The sequence below is a fragment of the Amyelois transitella genome, chromosome 10, assembly GCF_032362555.1.
Source record: "Amyelois transitella isolate CPQ chromosome 10, ilAmyTran1.1, whole genome shotgun sequence".
NCBI lineage: Eukaryota > Metazoa > Arthropoda > Insecta > Lepidoptera > Pyralidae > Amyelois > Amyelois transitella.
The window spans coordinates 11,874,119-11,888,920 of NC_083513.1; the positions used below are offsets into that span (position 1 = coordinate 11,874,119).

The 14,802-nt window shown below is 37.2% G+C and overlaps 1 protein-coding gene across 3 annotated transcripts in view; it reads left to right on the top strand.

The window, feature by feature from the left end:
- Positions 1–14,802, top strand: part of LOC106135408 (collagen alpha chain CG42342) — a 186,347-nt gene that overhangs the window by 151,260 nt on the left and 20,285 nt on the right. For all 3 annotated transcript variants that reach the window (XM_060946003.1, XM_060946004.1, XM_060946002.1), the window contains exons 2-10: positions 4,548–4,618; positions 5,173–5,208; positions 5,375–5,410; positions 6,188–6,223; positions 6,508–6,579; positions 6,917–6,985; positions 7,506–7,559; positions 9,729–9,908; positions 10,314–10,419. In XM_060946003.1, the coding sequence (XP_060801986.1) occupies positions 4,548–4,618; positions 5,173–5,208; positions 5,375–5,410; positions 6,188–6,223; positions 6,508–6,579; positions 6,917–6,985; positions 7,506–7,559; positions 9,729–9,908; positions 10,314–10,419 (660 nt within the window). The remainder of the gene's footprint in view (positions 1–4,547; positions 4,619–5,172; positions 5,209–5,374; positions 5,411–6,187; positions 6,224–6,507; positions 6,580–6,916; positions 6,986–7,505; positions 7,560–9,728; positions 9,909–10,313; positions 10,420–14,802) is intronic.

Here is a 14,802-nt window from a genome sequence, read left to right on the forward strand (position 1 = left end):
TCCCCAAATTAGTGGTTTTTAAAACTATGAATCTCAATAAACGTTTAATAACAACACCACCGGTCTCAGGCGCCGTAAAAACGTAAATTACATGTAATTTGAGCCGCCACAAAATTACAAGAACATTTGGAGCTTTTATCGTAATTGCGTTACATTTTATAGCGTTATTAGCATCTCGCGATAATTAGTTGAAAGTAAAGTGCCGGCTGCGGGCGGCTAATGATACGAAGATTAAATTATCGAAGACGATTCACAGCTGGTCTTGTTCAATGTCTCTGCGTACAATGCCATCAATGATAATTTTTGTATTGTATTAATGATATTTTATTATATTTTTAGTCCTGTTTCATGTTAACACATTGTTAGTTTAATCCGTATGATTTATCCTTGGAATAATTTAAATTAATCCTATACTTTCAGTGCAATAACCAGAAGCTAAATAGACAAACCGTAGAGTAGTGAACAATATTTTTATTTTTTATAATTATTAGCCCCTTCGATAACTTTAAGATTACTACAAAGTTGGCGTGAAACGTCGCTAAACGACGCTAACTCAATTTGCCAATAAGGGCGCGCGCGGATCGCGATCGCGCCCTCACGCAGCGCCGCCAGCGCCGAGAATTAACTCGATTATGAAAATTCAGAGACTGCGGTAATGGCCGCGTAATGCGGTGCCGATGAGTGGCTCACACACCGCGACCTCGGCTGCGGGTGCGAGACCAAGGAACGGCTTTTCACTTACAAAAGCATATTTCATTCGCCCATTTTCACCAAACCTACGTAATTCTTATGAAGATGATCGTAAATCTGTTAAGTTTCATTTTCTTGTAATTATCCATATTTTGGAAATGTTTACGTCGTAGTAATAGTTTAGTCGTTTTTAACATTGTTTTGCAGTTTTCAATGATATATATGACGTTTGACGACTGTTCATGATGTATTTAAATATACTAGAACTAAATGCTTAGATTTTAATAATAAAATTGAATACAAATTTAAAAAAAATGCAAACCGCCTAATTTGGTTATTTTGCCACATCTGGTAATTTTTTTAACATACATACTCATATCACGTCATCCCTTGCGGGGTAGACGTAATAAAATAAAACGTAGCCAATGCACAGTCAGAAAAGACTGAAACTGTACGTCACAGCTGTATTGCTAAATGATGGAATTGAAATTCGTATTTTTTTATTTTAAATATTTATTCCACATCCCAATGAAATAAATCATTAAGATATGTATATAAAAAACAAGCTGTGCCTGCGACTTTGTCCGCCTGGTATAGTTATTTTGGGCATCATTGAAGCCGTGTGGTTCCCGGCACCAATACAAAAAAGAATAGGACCACTCCATCTCTTTCCCATGGATGTCGTAAAAGGCGACTAAGGGATAGGCTTACAAACTTGAGATTCTTTTTTTAGGCGATAGGCTAGCAACTTGTCACTATTCGAATCTCAATTCTATCTTAAAGCCAAATAGCTGAACGTGGCCTATCAGTCCGCTCAGGACTGTTGGCTCTGTCTACCCCGCAAGGGATATAGACGTGATTATATGTATGTATGTATGTATGTTGAAGCCCTCAAGGATGAATAATTTTTCACGTTTTTTTCACATTTTCCATTATTTCTTTGCTCCCTAAAGTTACAGCGTAATGTTATATAGCCTTAAGCCTTCCTCGATAAATGGCCTATTCAACGCAAGAAGAAATTATGAATTCGAACCAGTAGTTCTTGAGATTAGCGCGTTCAAACAAACTAACAAACAAACTCAGCTTTTTATAATATTAGTATAGATGGGTATGTTTATGTCAGTGCCGTTTGTTTTGCCAAGCCGGTGTCGGTAACTAATGAGCGCAATAAGAATGCCCGAATTGCGATTTTGAAAAATTGCGCTATCACCGGCCGGAGGCTGCGAACTAATTCAATGAATTACGTTCATTGGAACTGCGCCGTCGAGTTCAATATTGGAGCAAATTAATACTTCAACGCTGGTATTTTTAGGTAGGCCAGGCCTACAAGGTATGTTCTCAAAATATTTATTTTTATAGAAATTGTACCCCAAATCGGAGGAGAGGCTAGTAAACTTTGGATTCTTCTTAAAAGTTAGCAAACTTACATTAATCAGAATTTTACTGCCATCTTTAAGGCATCCTGCTAAATGTGCACTATCAATTTCGTTGTCTTAACAAACTTTTAGATCCGTTTACTCCGTAAGGGATGAAATTGTTATGTGTCTATGCGTTAATTAAAAGTATTGAGTACCTACCTATATGTTACACACTTCGAACAGAAAAGTGCCCGTTTCGATCCGCGTCGCTCTCCCGACTACAGCCTCCTACCAACAGCCGCGAGTCGGGCCTATTTGGAATGTTCGATATTTAATTAAAATTGCGATTTGGGCTCTCCCCACCCCGCACTCCCCGCTCCCCACTTCTGGAGGAATCCAGGTAATTCCTTAGCATGAGCAGGAGCTCTATAATTGGGTAGTATTCTTTCTTGTCTGTTAAGACTAAGTGCATAATGATAATACAATATGAGGCATCTGAAATAAATTCATCATGACGCATTTCAATGTTTTTTTTTATATATTTAAACCAATCTCCACGCCAGCGCCAACACAGTATCTGTCACGGCAATATAAAGATAAATAAATTAGGATAAGACCTCCTACATTATGGTCTGTACCTTGCTAATTTCACTTAGAATACGAAACACAATAAACAAAATTCAAGATAATAACAAAGAATAAATTTAAACTAACGATCCTACAAGGGCGGTAGGCGTGTCGTGTACCGTGCGACATCGCTTTCGCGTGGTCGTGCGACAACGCGGCCGTGTGAGTAGTTTTTGCGGACTGCGCTCTGCGGCGGCGACAGGGCCCGCGTTTTTGCGCCGCGCGAGGAAGCCTCCCGCCGCTCCCGCCGCGGCAAAAAGGATTCCCTTAATTAATCTCTGTCCTTTGCTTTAAACACTGATATTTTGTTAGGAACTCGGAAATAAAGTCACAAATTCCTACTCAACTTTTTACTCAACACTTAATTATTTCCATATGCAAAAAAATATGATCAAAGACTATGTGCTAAGGTATTTTTCTAAGTAATAGGCATATTTTACTCTACACCTTCATCGCCTATTTATTCACCATGAATAGTTCGTTGCATAAGACTACTATTTTTATCAAAAGAACATAAGCCTGAGTTCCTTTCATTATAAAATAAGGGAAGACACGGAAATTGTAATAAAATGAGGAATAAAGACGTCTGGATCACCTTTTAAAGGGAGTAAAGATAAATACAAACGCCGCTTCCCAAACAAGGGTTCCGCGCCAATTGATAAAAACTGTTTACACGCGTAATTGAATAGCGCGGGATCAAAGCCGGCCCGCGGCGCCCGGCGCTGCCGCGTTTTCATTTATTCCAAAAGACGAGCGTTCGGCGTCCCGGCGTCGCGGAGGTCGGAGGTCGGAGGTCGGAGGTCGGAGGTCGCGCTGAATTTCACGAATATTCCTCTTCGAGCCCGCGAGATAACGTTGTCAGTCATATTTCACGGGTCGCTCACAATGGCGGTAATAAACTGCGCTGTAATCCACCACAGCCGAGTGCGGTCATTTTCGTAACGCTTATACTTTAGTACAAAGCTATTATTTAAGTCCATCATTCTACAGTTAAAACTAAATTTGGTACGAGTTTTCCCATTGCTAAGTTATTAGATTTACCATGATGATTAAGCAAAGCACCCATTAATGTCAGCGCCGGGTCGAGCCTCACTTCGAACTGAAGCAGCCTCACGTGAACACTCGATGGACCATTAGTCCCGTCTGATAGTACATATTCTGATTTACACTTTAATAAATTTTAATTTATTGTTTGCTACTGAAATACAATAACTATTTCATCTATAAATACTACATATACTCGTACTATAACAATACATGACTTAAAATATTTTATATATAAATAGATGTTTCTTATAGGATTTGAGTGAAAACTTGTAGTTATTATATCCAGGAGATAAGCCATTGGACCCAGTCAGCTTTCGCACTGGTAACGAGATTTTCGCCAGCTGTCCGGTCATTATCCGATGCCCGTGCGCGGCAAACTGGCTCATTGTCTAGAAATCTGCGGCTCCATCCGGCAAAAGGACGGTAAATGTGACCTCAAGATAGCAACCATTAGTAGCAGAGACAACGACGCTTGTGGTGAATTATTATTGTATTGATCACAAATAGCTTCTTGTCACCTCATCAAAATAAGCCCTAGGCCCTTCCATAGCCTGAATGGTTGGGTAAAGAAAATAATATACTTCTTAGAGTTATTAGTAACGGTAGATAAAAGTTATAGTATAACATTATTAGTAGTGTTATTTACAATATTAATTATGCCCCGCGAAAGTTTAGGAGACACATGACATCATGACAACTAATCCATCTCGACGTTCTTTCACGAATCCCATCTTATGATTAGAATATACTTTGAGCTAAGTATAACCATATACTAGTAATTTCGTGCTTATAAAAAAACTTATACTTTTTGTTTTGTGGTTGCAGGTCCGGCCGGGCCGCCCGGCAAGCGCGGCAAGAAGGGCAAGAAAGGCGACTCCGGGGAGCCCGGCCCGCCGGTGAGTGGGCGGCTCTCAAACCATTGCGACCAGATTCATTAAACATCGGTTACGTTATCGCCTTTGTATTGTCAAGCGCTGTTTGCACCTTACATTATTAACCTCGAAGTCATTACAGATAGCATTTTATCATGACTTGTAATTATAATCGATGTACGTTTTCTTTTCGACCAAATACATAAGTTTACCTTTTAAATGTTTGAAACTCAAAAATTATCAATCGCGGTCGGCGGTACATTATCTGCTCCCGACCGTTTACATGAACTCATCATGCAAAATCATTAATTCTCAAGTCAACGTCGTTTGGCAAACATCAGCCATTGTTCTAAGTTTAACAAATACCAAAAATTCGAACGTTCCGATAAGGTCAACTACATTTACAGTCATAATCTCAAGTTCGTGCTATCTTGAGGTCGATAATCTAAGGAGTGCTTCGTGTGCTTACGTTCCTGAGTTTAACACCTTACTAGTGTTATATCATACCACGAGCTTGCTTTGTATCATTTTAGTTCAGCAGTTACTTGCACTGGCTTCATTTGTTCGCTTCTTTGCAGGGCTTAACGGGGGCGCCTGGCAAGAACGGATTCCCGGTACTTATTTTTTAATTAATTTATCAGTTCTATTCTGTACATTAATAAAGTCACTAATCTTCAATTTTACTCTGCATTAGCACGAGTTCTCTTATTTCTGTGAACTTTGTCTGTCACTCGTGTGTCTCTGTCTACTTCCTCGTTCTGTACCGGTGTCACGTTTCAGGGAAGCAAGGGCGAGAAGGGCGAGCGAGGTTTCATGGTAAGCGCCGCCGGCCGCCGCAACTACTGTAGTTACTAACAGATCCGTGGCGCTTTCTTTTTTTTACATAAATTAAAAAATATATTTCATTGCTAAAGGTAGTAGTGATTTATTTTTTAAATTGCATTAGTATACAAAATATCATAGATGCCTAATTAAAAAAGTGAACTATTATCTAAATCACTTTTATAGCCCCCATCGACTTACAGTTTGTTTTGGCTATGATACTTATTAATTAAAATTAAATACGTACGTTTATTTCTTTGGACAGTACCTACTTGTAACATTTATCGGAAAGTGCCACGGAGCTTCGTAGTCCGTTTGCGTGTGCGTGTGCGCGTGCGCGTGCGTGTGCGTGTGCGCGTGCGTGTAGCGCTAGCCCGCAAACCTAGCCGTGTAGACTCGGCTGCTTTGTTCGTGTAGCTTACGAAGAGAGTTTCATTGATCTTTGTCAATTAATTTCGATGTTAAATAACTGATGAATTATAGCAAGTCATATTTTTAGATTTTTATTTATTCGCAATTTTCGATCTTCAAAGTGATAAAACGAAACGGTCATATATGTAATAGTTATACTTACATAAATAAACTTACTTTTACTTGCTAAAATCTAAATTGAAGTTTCACGACTCCTTTCCTTAATTCTTTTTACTGACTTAATTCTTGCTTGAACTGTCAACTAATCGATATTTCTGCATGTTTACTATACTAAATCATTGTAAATTTCTACCATGAAACATAAGCTGTTCATTAATGAAGAAACTTGTACAATTTCAGGGACCTATCGGATTGGATGGACCCAAAGGTGATCCGGTAAGTTTTCTATTTTTTTAAATGAACTTCAATATCTGTGATATTTAACTATTTTATGAAAGTAATCACCAATACTTACACTCTTACTTTCACTTCAACTATTATAGACTTCGCGATCACACCTATACGATCTGACCAGCTCAATAGCCGCTCAATTGTTAACAAAATATAATATATTCATGTAGTTGTTGCAACCTGCAGCTGTCAATGTTAACAAGTTAGCATTCCTGTAGCGACATGCGAAAAGTAATTGGTAGTGACTCAAGTGTTACAATGTGCTTCAGGGCCGACCGGGAGACAAGGGGCAGAAGGGCGAGCACGGCAGCCCCGGCTTCGACGTCTTCTCGGCCGTCAAGGTACGTGACCCGCTCTCTATCGCTATTTTATATTATTTTTATGTAACTTCTGTCAATGTCAATGACAAAAGACTCTGATTACGAATCAAAAGTGAACCAGTGTTTAACTTTTTTCTATAAAACTACCCACTAAAAGAGTTTCTGGCGATTAAGAACCAAAATACGTTAAGATGAGAGTTGTATCAGTTTTTAAAGAGAAATAATTATTTCCTTGAAAGTTTCGTTTCATACTTCATTATAATTTCATGTGCTAAAGACGCACAAAGACCGATTGCCAATGAATGTCGCCCGACCATCGCGTGTATATAGTAACACAGGTACATTATGGGCATTGCAGGGAGTGAAGCGATCCGTAGACAACTTTAAAATGAGTCCGTACACGACGGCGGAGATCATTGCCGTGAAGGTTGTATGCCCGCAGCTCGCCTCTGTGTTGTCTGTAGTTAGGCTGCGACCGGCTTTTTTAGCGTTGTTACATTGATTTTTTATTTTAATGAACAAAATGGAATAGACACTCAATTATACATGTACATATTTCTATTGAAGCGTACAGGTTGAATGAAATGATTTATCCATTTTTATAAATTTGTTTTTCGAACTGCTTATAAAGTACGCATTTTAGTAGTATAAGGAAAAACTTCGTGAGGTGTCTATTCTATTATGTCTTATTTACGTACACTGTACCGAATTTCGCTTCAAGTATTTTTTACTGTTTTTTGTTTGCACATCACGATGACGCAGCATATGACACAATAAAAAAATCTCTTTCCAATAGTTTCTTTAAAGTCTGACATTAAAATCTGCAAAACTGTATGCGTTTACAAACTGTTCATTAAACAATCACTAATTATAGTTTATGCTTCGTGGTCGTGACAGCGCTTTGTGTGTGTGTGACGTAGCGTGTGTAACGTAGCGTGTGCGTGTAGGGGCTGCAGGCCGCCGGCCACAACGTCTCCGCGCACACCATCATACAGCTCAAGGTGGGAATTCTTTATTTATTTCACTATTCATTACCTTCACAATATGAATTACAAATCCTTCAAGTTCAATATACCGCAAGAGCAACAAAAATGTTGCGCTAAGTAAGAGACTATCAGTTTAGAGCTAAACTCCAAAAAATTATTCATATTTATAATTATGATGAAAGTAGGAAAACGGCCCCGGGTCCAAGTTTGATGGCAGAGGGTGCACCTGGGAACTGATAAATATAAATCAGGCTGAACATGTCATAATCGCATAAAATGAACATAGGAATACATTTACTTGCTTTTTATTCTTTGAAAAAAGAATCTACCTATTTTTTAAAGAAAAAACAGCTAATATAAATACATAAGCTAATTATATGTCAAATAATATAAAAATTAACAAGCTAACATGATAGTACGAGATCCGGCTGCAAAATCACTACGTTCATCGCGTAGTTAATCAAACTCACATTTTAACATACATTTATGAATAGGATAATACATAGATAATAGGGTGCCAGTCAATAAGTGGCCGCAAGTAATTTTAATTAAATTAATGTTAACCAAAAAAAATTTCGTTCACTTGTTTTTTAAATAAAATATCATCCACATCATAGAAATGTATGTAAAGAATTCGAAAATCAATGGGTGCCGTTACACACTCGGCCGCAACTACTACGCAGCCAGGTGTAAACAGGTAATATTTTGGTCTATTTATACGTTCATGTCGTACACGCATGTTTTTATATCAAATTAAAGCTAATTTTTTTTTAATATGATGATATATCGCTGCCTGTGAATAAATGGCCGCAAATTAGGGTTGCTAGCTGTTAAAAACTCGAGGTATCCGAGATAAAGTGAAAGAGAGTTAGCGCGTAACGCCACTTGTTAGACAAGGATGGCGAGTACCAGAGTAAAAAAATAAAACATACTCAAAATTCTATTCTTTATAAGTACGCTTTTTTCATTTTTACTTGATCAATAAACAATGTTTTATTATGAAATAAATATTTTCTTATTTTCATTTTTTTTTTTGCAGAATATTAATTACTTAATTATAATTTTGGAGTAAATGTAAAGTCGTTCGTATTACTGTTTGCATCGCTGGCTGAGAACCCAATCTATTGACGCGTGCGCAATGGCTTCAAATACTCGCACAGCTGGTACTCGCCATCCTTGTCTAAGAAGTGGCGTTACGCGCTAACTCTCTTTCACTTTATCTCGGATACCTCGAGTTTTTAACAGCTAGCAACCTTAATTTGCGGCCATTTATTCACAGGCAGCGATATATCATCATATTAAAAAAAAAATTAGCTTTAATTTGATATAAAAAACATGCGTGTACGACATGAACGTATAAATAGACCAAAATATTACCTGTTTACACCTGGCTGCGTAGTAGTTGCGGCCGAGTGTGTAACGGCACCCATTGATTTTCGAATTCTTTACATACATTTCTATGATGTGGATGATATTTTATTTAAAAAACAAGTGAACGAATTTTTTTTTGGAAAATTAATTAACATTAATTTAATTAAAATTACTTGCGGCCACTTATTGACTGGCACCCTATTATCTATGTATTATCCTATTCATAAATGTATGTTAAAATGTGAGTTTGATTAACTACGCGATGAACGTAGTGATTTTGCAGCCGGATCTTAGACTATGAAGAAAACGATATAACTTACCTACGTGCTACGTCGTAGCAGAGTCGTAGCAAAACGACTGCTACCGGGTTAATTTTGTATTTATGGCTACGATACAAGTTCATCCATTACTTGCTATTAACGTTTAGTAGGTACTTTTGATAACTGTGATAAGAAACTAGTATTTTTAATTATTTATAATTTCATATTGTGGAGATTTTGATTTCATTTAATTTACGCTTATTTTTATAAGTAGTTCGTGCATGATTCGACATTATATAATTTTAGAATTGTTTATTTCTTGTCTAGTGTATTTTCATCTCCAGTTATGTTATATTAGTCACATTAGTAAAGTTTCGATTTTTAACCTTTTACCGAACGTTCAAAAAGTAACACATTACATAAATATAAAATTGAAAAAAAAATTGTTACAGAATTTTATGTATTGAACTCGTTGCTATTTTGTATCATATGCTACTCTATCAGAGGTGACCAAGATAAACTAAATGTTAACACATTTCCCAATAATTTATAGGGAGAGCCTGGAGAACCAGGTCCACCAGGGCCTGCTGGGCCCCAGGGCCCCGAGGGCTTGCCGGGGCACGACGGGCGCACAGGGCCCCCGGGGCCGGCGGGCCCGGCTGGCGCAGCGGGACCCATGGGCCCCGCCGGACCCATCGGACCTATTGGACCGGTCGGCCCCGCAGGACATAAGGTAATATTAGAATTTCATTTTATTAACTCAAAGAGAACTTACTAATATTAATACATCTAAAACGTATTATAAAAATAAATAAATATATTATATAATAGTTCTATGCAAACTAATACTACTAATTAAGATTCTAAATAAAAATAAATTTAAGGTCACACTTATTATATAATGTAATTAATACATTTTATATTTTAGTTTGCTATATTTGACCAGTTTTGATATTCGGTGCCGAGACGTGGTCTCTAACTGTGGGCCTCTTAAATAGACTCACTCACATGCACTCGTCACTCAGGCAGCAAAAAGTCCTCAAGTGGAGACACGTAGGAAGGCCCCCCACGAGATGAACTGATGATGATATATTTGTGTTAAACTTTGAAAATAACCATTGGTAACATAATTTTCCAGGGTGAAAAAGGCGACAAAGGCGAGCGTGGGTTCACGACGACGCTGAAGGGCGACGCGTTCCCGACCGGCATCATCGAGGGCCCCCCGGGCCCGCCCGGACCGCCTGGTAAGAGACCCCATTCATTTTGTGGCATGAAATGACTCACAGTAGATTATACATAGTTATTTCAATCAAATTATGTTTTGATTATAAGCAAAGACATAGATGCGAGCACAAATTAATTATTTTTCGTTTTGCTTTCACTGGGTACTAATATTTAACAAGTTAATATTTTAGAAGTATCATTAGTTTCTCTTGCACCAAATAAATTAAATACTAACTGAGCGCAGTGGAACACAAATTTTCGTTTTTAATTATCTTAATGTTTAGTTATCTGGTTAAATAGTTTATCTAAATAATACAATAGCGCATTTTCACAAGCACACAAAATCGTAAATCCTCCTTCCCTGAATTAGAAAAACTTTCATCCAAACGCCCAAATAGTGCAGCGTAGATAATGAGAAGTGTAGTGGACTCAGTTGATGTTGAGGGATGTTGAAGGCACGGAGGGAGCGCGCGGGGAGCGCGGGGAGCCGGGCGGCGCGGGGCCCGCCGGCCCGCCCGGGGACAAGGGCGCGCGCGGCAAGCGGGGCAAGCGGGTAACTACCCGCGCACCAGCGCTACCCACTTCATGCTCCGCGCATGGTTCTCTCGCCTTCTCTTCCAACTCAGATACAGATCTCTCTTGATGTTATGAAGTTATGATCTTAACTATCACGGTTAACTATCTTTTTGGAACCGTGAATTCTTTGTCAATGAACGTCTGTTATTATGTTTCTACTATCAATTTCATTGGGGAATTAATCTTTATACCTTTTATCTGCCCATAAATACTCGTACCTCACATTTTCATATGAATTTGTCAACCACTTCAGCACCAGTGGCATGAGCATGATCGCATGTTACTTTGTTTCAGTTAACCCATAACGCGTCCTAGTTCCTAACCGAGGCACTAACGTAAAACGGCACGAAGCGTCCTAGTTCCTAACCGAGGCAATAACGCAGTCTGTTGTCTTTGGTATTTTTTTTCAATCATTTAAATATCATTGGTCCGCCCAAAACTTGTGTAACAACCAACAGAAAGTCTTTGTCCTTCGTTTTTTATTTTTTAAACCAATGACAATCAACAAAAATTTTGTAAATAAGAACATATTCGTGAGTGAAGTACGCGACAAGACAAGTGCCTTCCGCCATTATTATTTTTATTGAGCGGTGTGTAAAATTTATTAACGGAATTATGTCAAAATCTTTTAGAAGGAAAGTGTTTGTTTAATGTATTACATATCAAATTACAGCTTATTAAATAACCTATTTATTAACAATATTTGTTCTGGCCTAAATTTATGATTTAATGTCGAGAAATCGACATTACTTTTACGAACTGAAATCGAACTACGATCGACAATGTTTTCATTCGTTTTCATATTTATTCTATCAAACTAAGTACCATATAAACTATATAAAGTTTAACGTAAATTTACTCAGCTCTCTGGGTTTTTAATTAATTCTGTTGAACTAGTTATAATATAAACAATAATTCGTAATTATGTGATTTCGATCGTCCATATTGTTCATTGCATGGCATTGACCTTGTAATATTGCGATGGCGATTGAAGTCGGTTAGAAAGTACCGTTCGCAAAAAGTTTTGCAAATTTGTTTAATTATTTTTTCTTTTAAATATTATTTTTTTCAGTGTCGCGTGAGCGGTCGGTAAGTTCGCACACGTACTGAGTTAGACAAATTTGCTCGCATTGCCGTTGACTTTGTTCTCGGTCTACCCTCATCATGGACGATGATAATTCTGTAGATGAGAGTGACAAAAGTGATTCAGACATAATAAAGGAGTGCGAAATACAAATGAACCAAATTCTTGACAGCAGATTAGAAAAATTTTCGGAGTTGGAAAAAAATGAAATTAGGTTAGAAAAAAGGAAAAAATGTGACGATGATACAAATAGTGAAGAAGGATTTGTTGAAGTCAGTAGGAGGAAAAAACGTCTGCTGAGAAGTTTTTCCAATAATATAGCAGGGGGAAATTTAACTAGATCTGACGAGATAACGAAATTTGAAGTTTGTATAACCTCCAAAAAAGAATTACCAAAACAAATGGCTTTAGCGAAATTATTACGTAATGAAAATATATGTAATGTCAACCGGATAAAATATAAATCACCTTTTAAAGTTTTTATTTGCTTTGAGAAAGATACAGACGCTACGAAGTTGATCGAAAATGAAAATTTTAAAAAACTCGAGTATAATTGTCGGAAAACTTTAGAATCCAATATAGTATATGGAATAATAAGGGGTGTAGACTTAGAATTTTCAGAAGAAGAAATATTTGGAATTTTGCGAAGCGATATTAAAATATTAGCTGTTAAAAGACTTAAACGTTTAGACTATAGCGGGAAATGGGTAGAAAGTGAAAGTGTCAGGATATGTTTTGAAGGCAAATCACTACCCATATATGTGACCGCATTTGATTGCAATTTCAATGTTGAAAATTATATTTTTCCTGTAACGCAATGCTCGGGGTGCTGGAAATTTGGTCATATGATCAAAGTATGCCCGATTAAGAAAATATTATGTCCAAAGTGTGGAAGTACAGAACACAATAATTGCGACTTAAAAACTTTCAAATGCCTTAACTGCAAAGGTCTACATCTGGTTTTAGATAGATCTTGCCCAATTTATCGTAAAGAAAAAGAAATACGTCTTGTTATGAGCAAAGATAATGTTCCATATAAAATAGCTCTTGAGTTAGTCATGGATAATAGTCAAAAAGAAAATTCGCTAAGACCCACTCAACCATTAGAGATAACATCCAATCTAACTGAAGCTACTTATCAGCCGACATATAGTCAAGTTGTGGCGCGTGCACACATCCATAGAGAGGAAAATATGGGAAACAAACTAGATAGAAACATAGAAAATAGTCAGAAAAAGGCAAAAACAAAGAAATCGAGGAAATATAAAATCAATGAAAACCAAGTTGAGAGTCTCGGAGAAAATACAATGGAAGAAGAGGAACACAGTTCATCTGATATTGAAGAACATAAAAAAAGAAGATTTGATTTGAAGAAACTGTTAGCCAATGTATTTAATATATGGAGGTCAATGAATAGTTCTATTGAGAAGAAAATAAGTGCAGTGATTGTGGCAATTTTTGAAGAAGTGAAAGTATTTGTGAGTGATTTCTTTTCGGGAAGAAAAATTTTAGAGACAATTTTAGAAGTCTTTAACATTAGTAATGGTTAAACCTAGTACAAATAATATTCGCATAAATATTTTGCAATGGAATGCGCAGAGTTTAAAACCAAAATTAGTTAGTTTTCAAGAACTCCTCCTAAAGGAAAATATTCATGTAGCTGTATTAAGTGAGACTTGGTTAAATTCAGAAGATAATGTACGTATAAGAGATTATAATATATACAGGAAAGATAGGAATGATTCCTATGGTGGGGTAGCAATAATAGTACATAAGTCTATTAGAAGTGAACTTAAAACGCTACACTTGCATAACTCAGACATAGAAATTATAGGCGTTTTTCTATATAATTGTCAGTATGTAAAAAACATTATCTCAGTGTATTGTCCATCATCAACTTGTACACAGTCATCTGACTGGGATGAACTTTTCGCCCTTTTCCCAAAAAATACGCTGATATGTGGTGACTTTAATGGCCATTCTAGGAACTGGTCGTCTAGATCAGACTCTAGGGGTAGTCAACTTTTAGACTCTTCTTTGGAAAATGATTATAGTTTTTTGAACAATGGCTCACAAACTCGAGTTAAATTAGTTAATGGGAACCTACAACAGACATCACCAGACATATCATTTATTTCTAATGACATTGTATTAACCTTTGACTGGCATGTTATTAACGAAAATTTAGGCAGTGATCATTTGATGATTAAATTAAGTACAAGTATTCCCAAACATGGTAATAGGTTACCTAAACGTAATTACAAGAAAACTAATTGGTCGGTTTTTATCGAAAGTATGGAGGATTCGTTCAGTCAGGACAACATTCAAAACTTTAATTCATTGGATGAGTCACATATACAGGAAATGTATGACTTTTTAATATCTCATCTTAAAACAGCGGCGGATGCAAGTATACCGATGGTTAAAATTTGTGCGGATCCAGAGTCTGAATTTAAACCCCGGAGTTATTGGAACCAGTCCTTGTCAAAAGCGGTGGCTGAGAGAAGATTGGCCCTTAGTTCATTTCGGCGAAATCCTACCCCGTACAATCTCACTTTGTTGGAATCAAAGACGAAAGAAGCTTACAAATTAATAAGGGAAGCTAAGACGGCGCACTGGTATAACTTCTGTGACTCAATTGACGAAAACACTTCAGCATCTGAAATGTGGCGACGAATGAGATGGATGAAAGGTGATAAAAGAAGTAGACAGTTTGTTCCACTGGATAAGCAGGAGAGCCTAT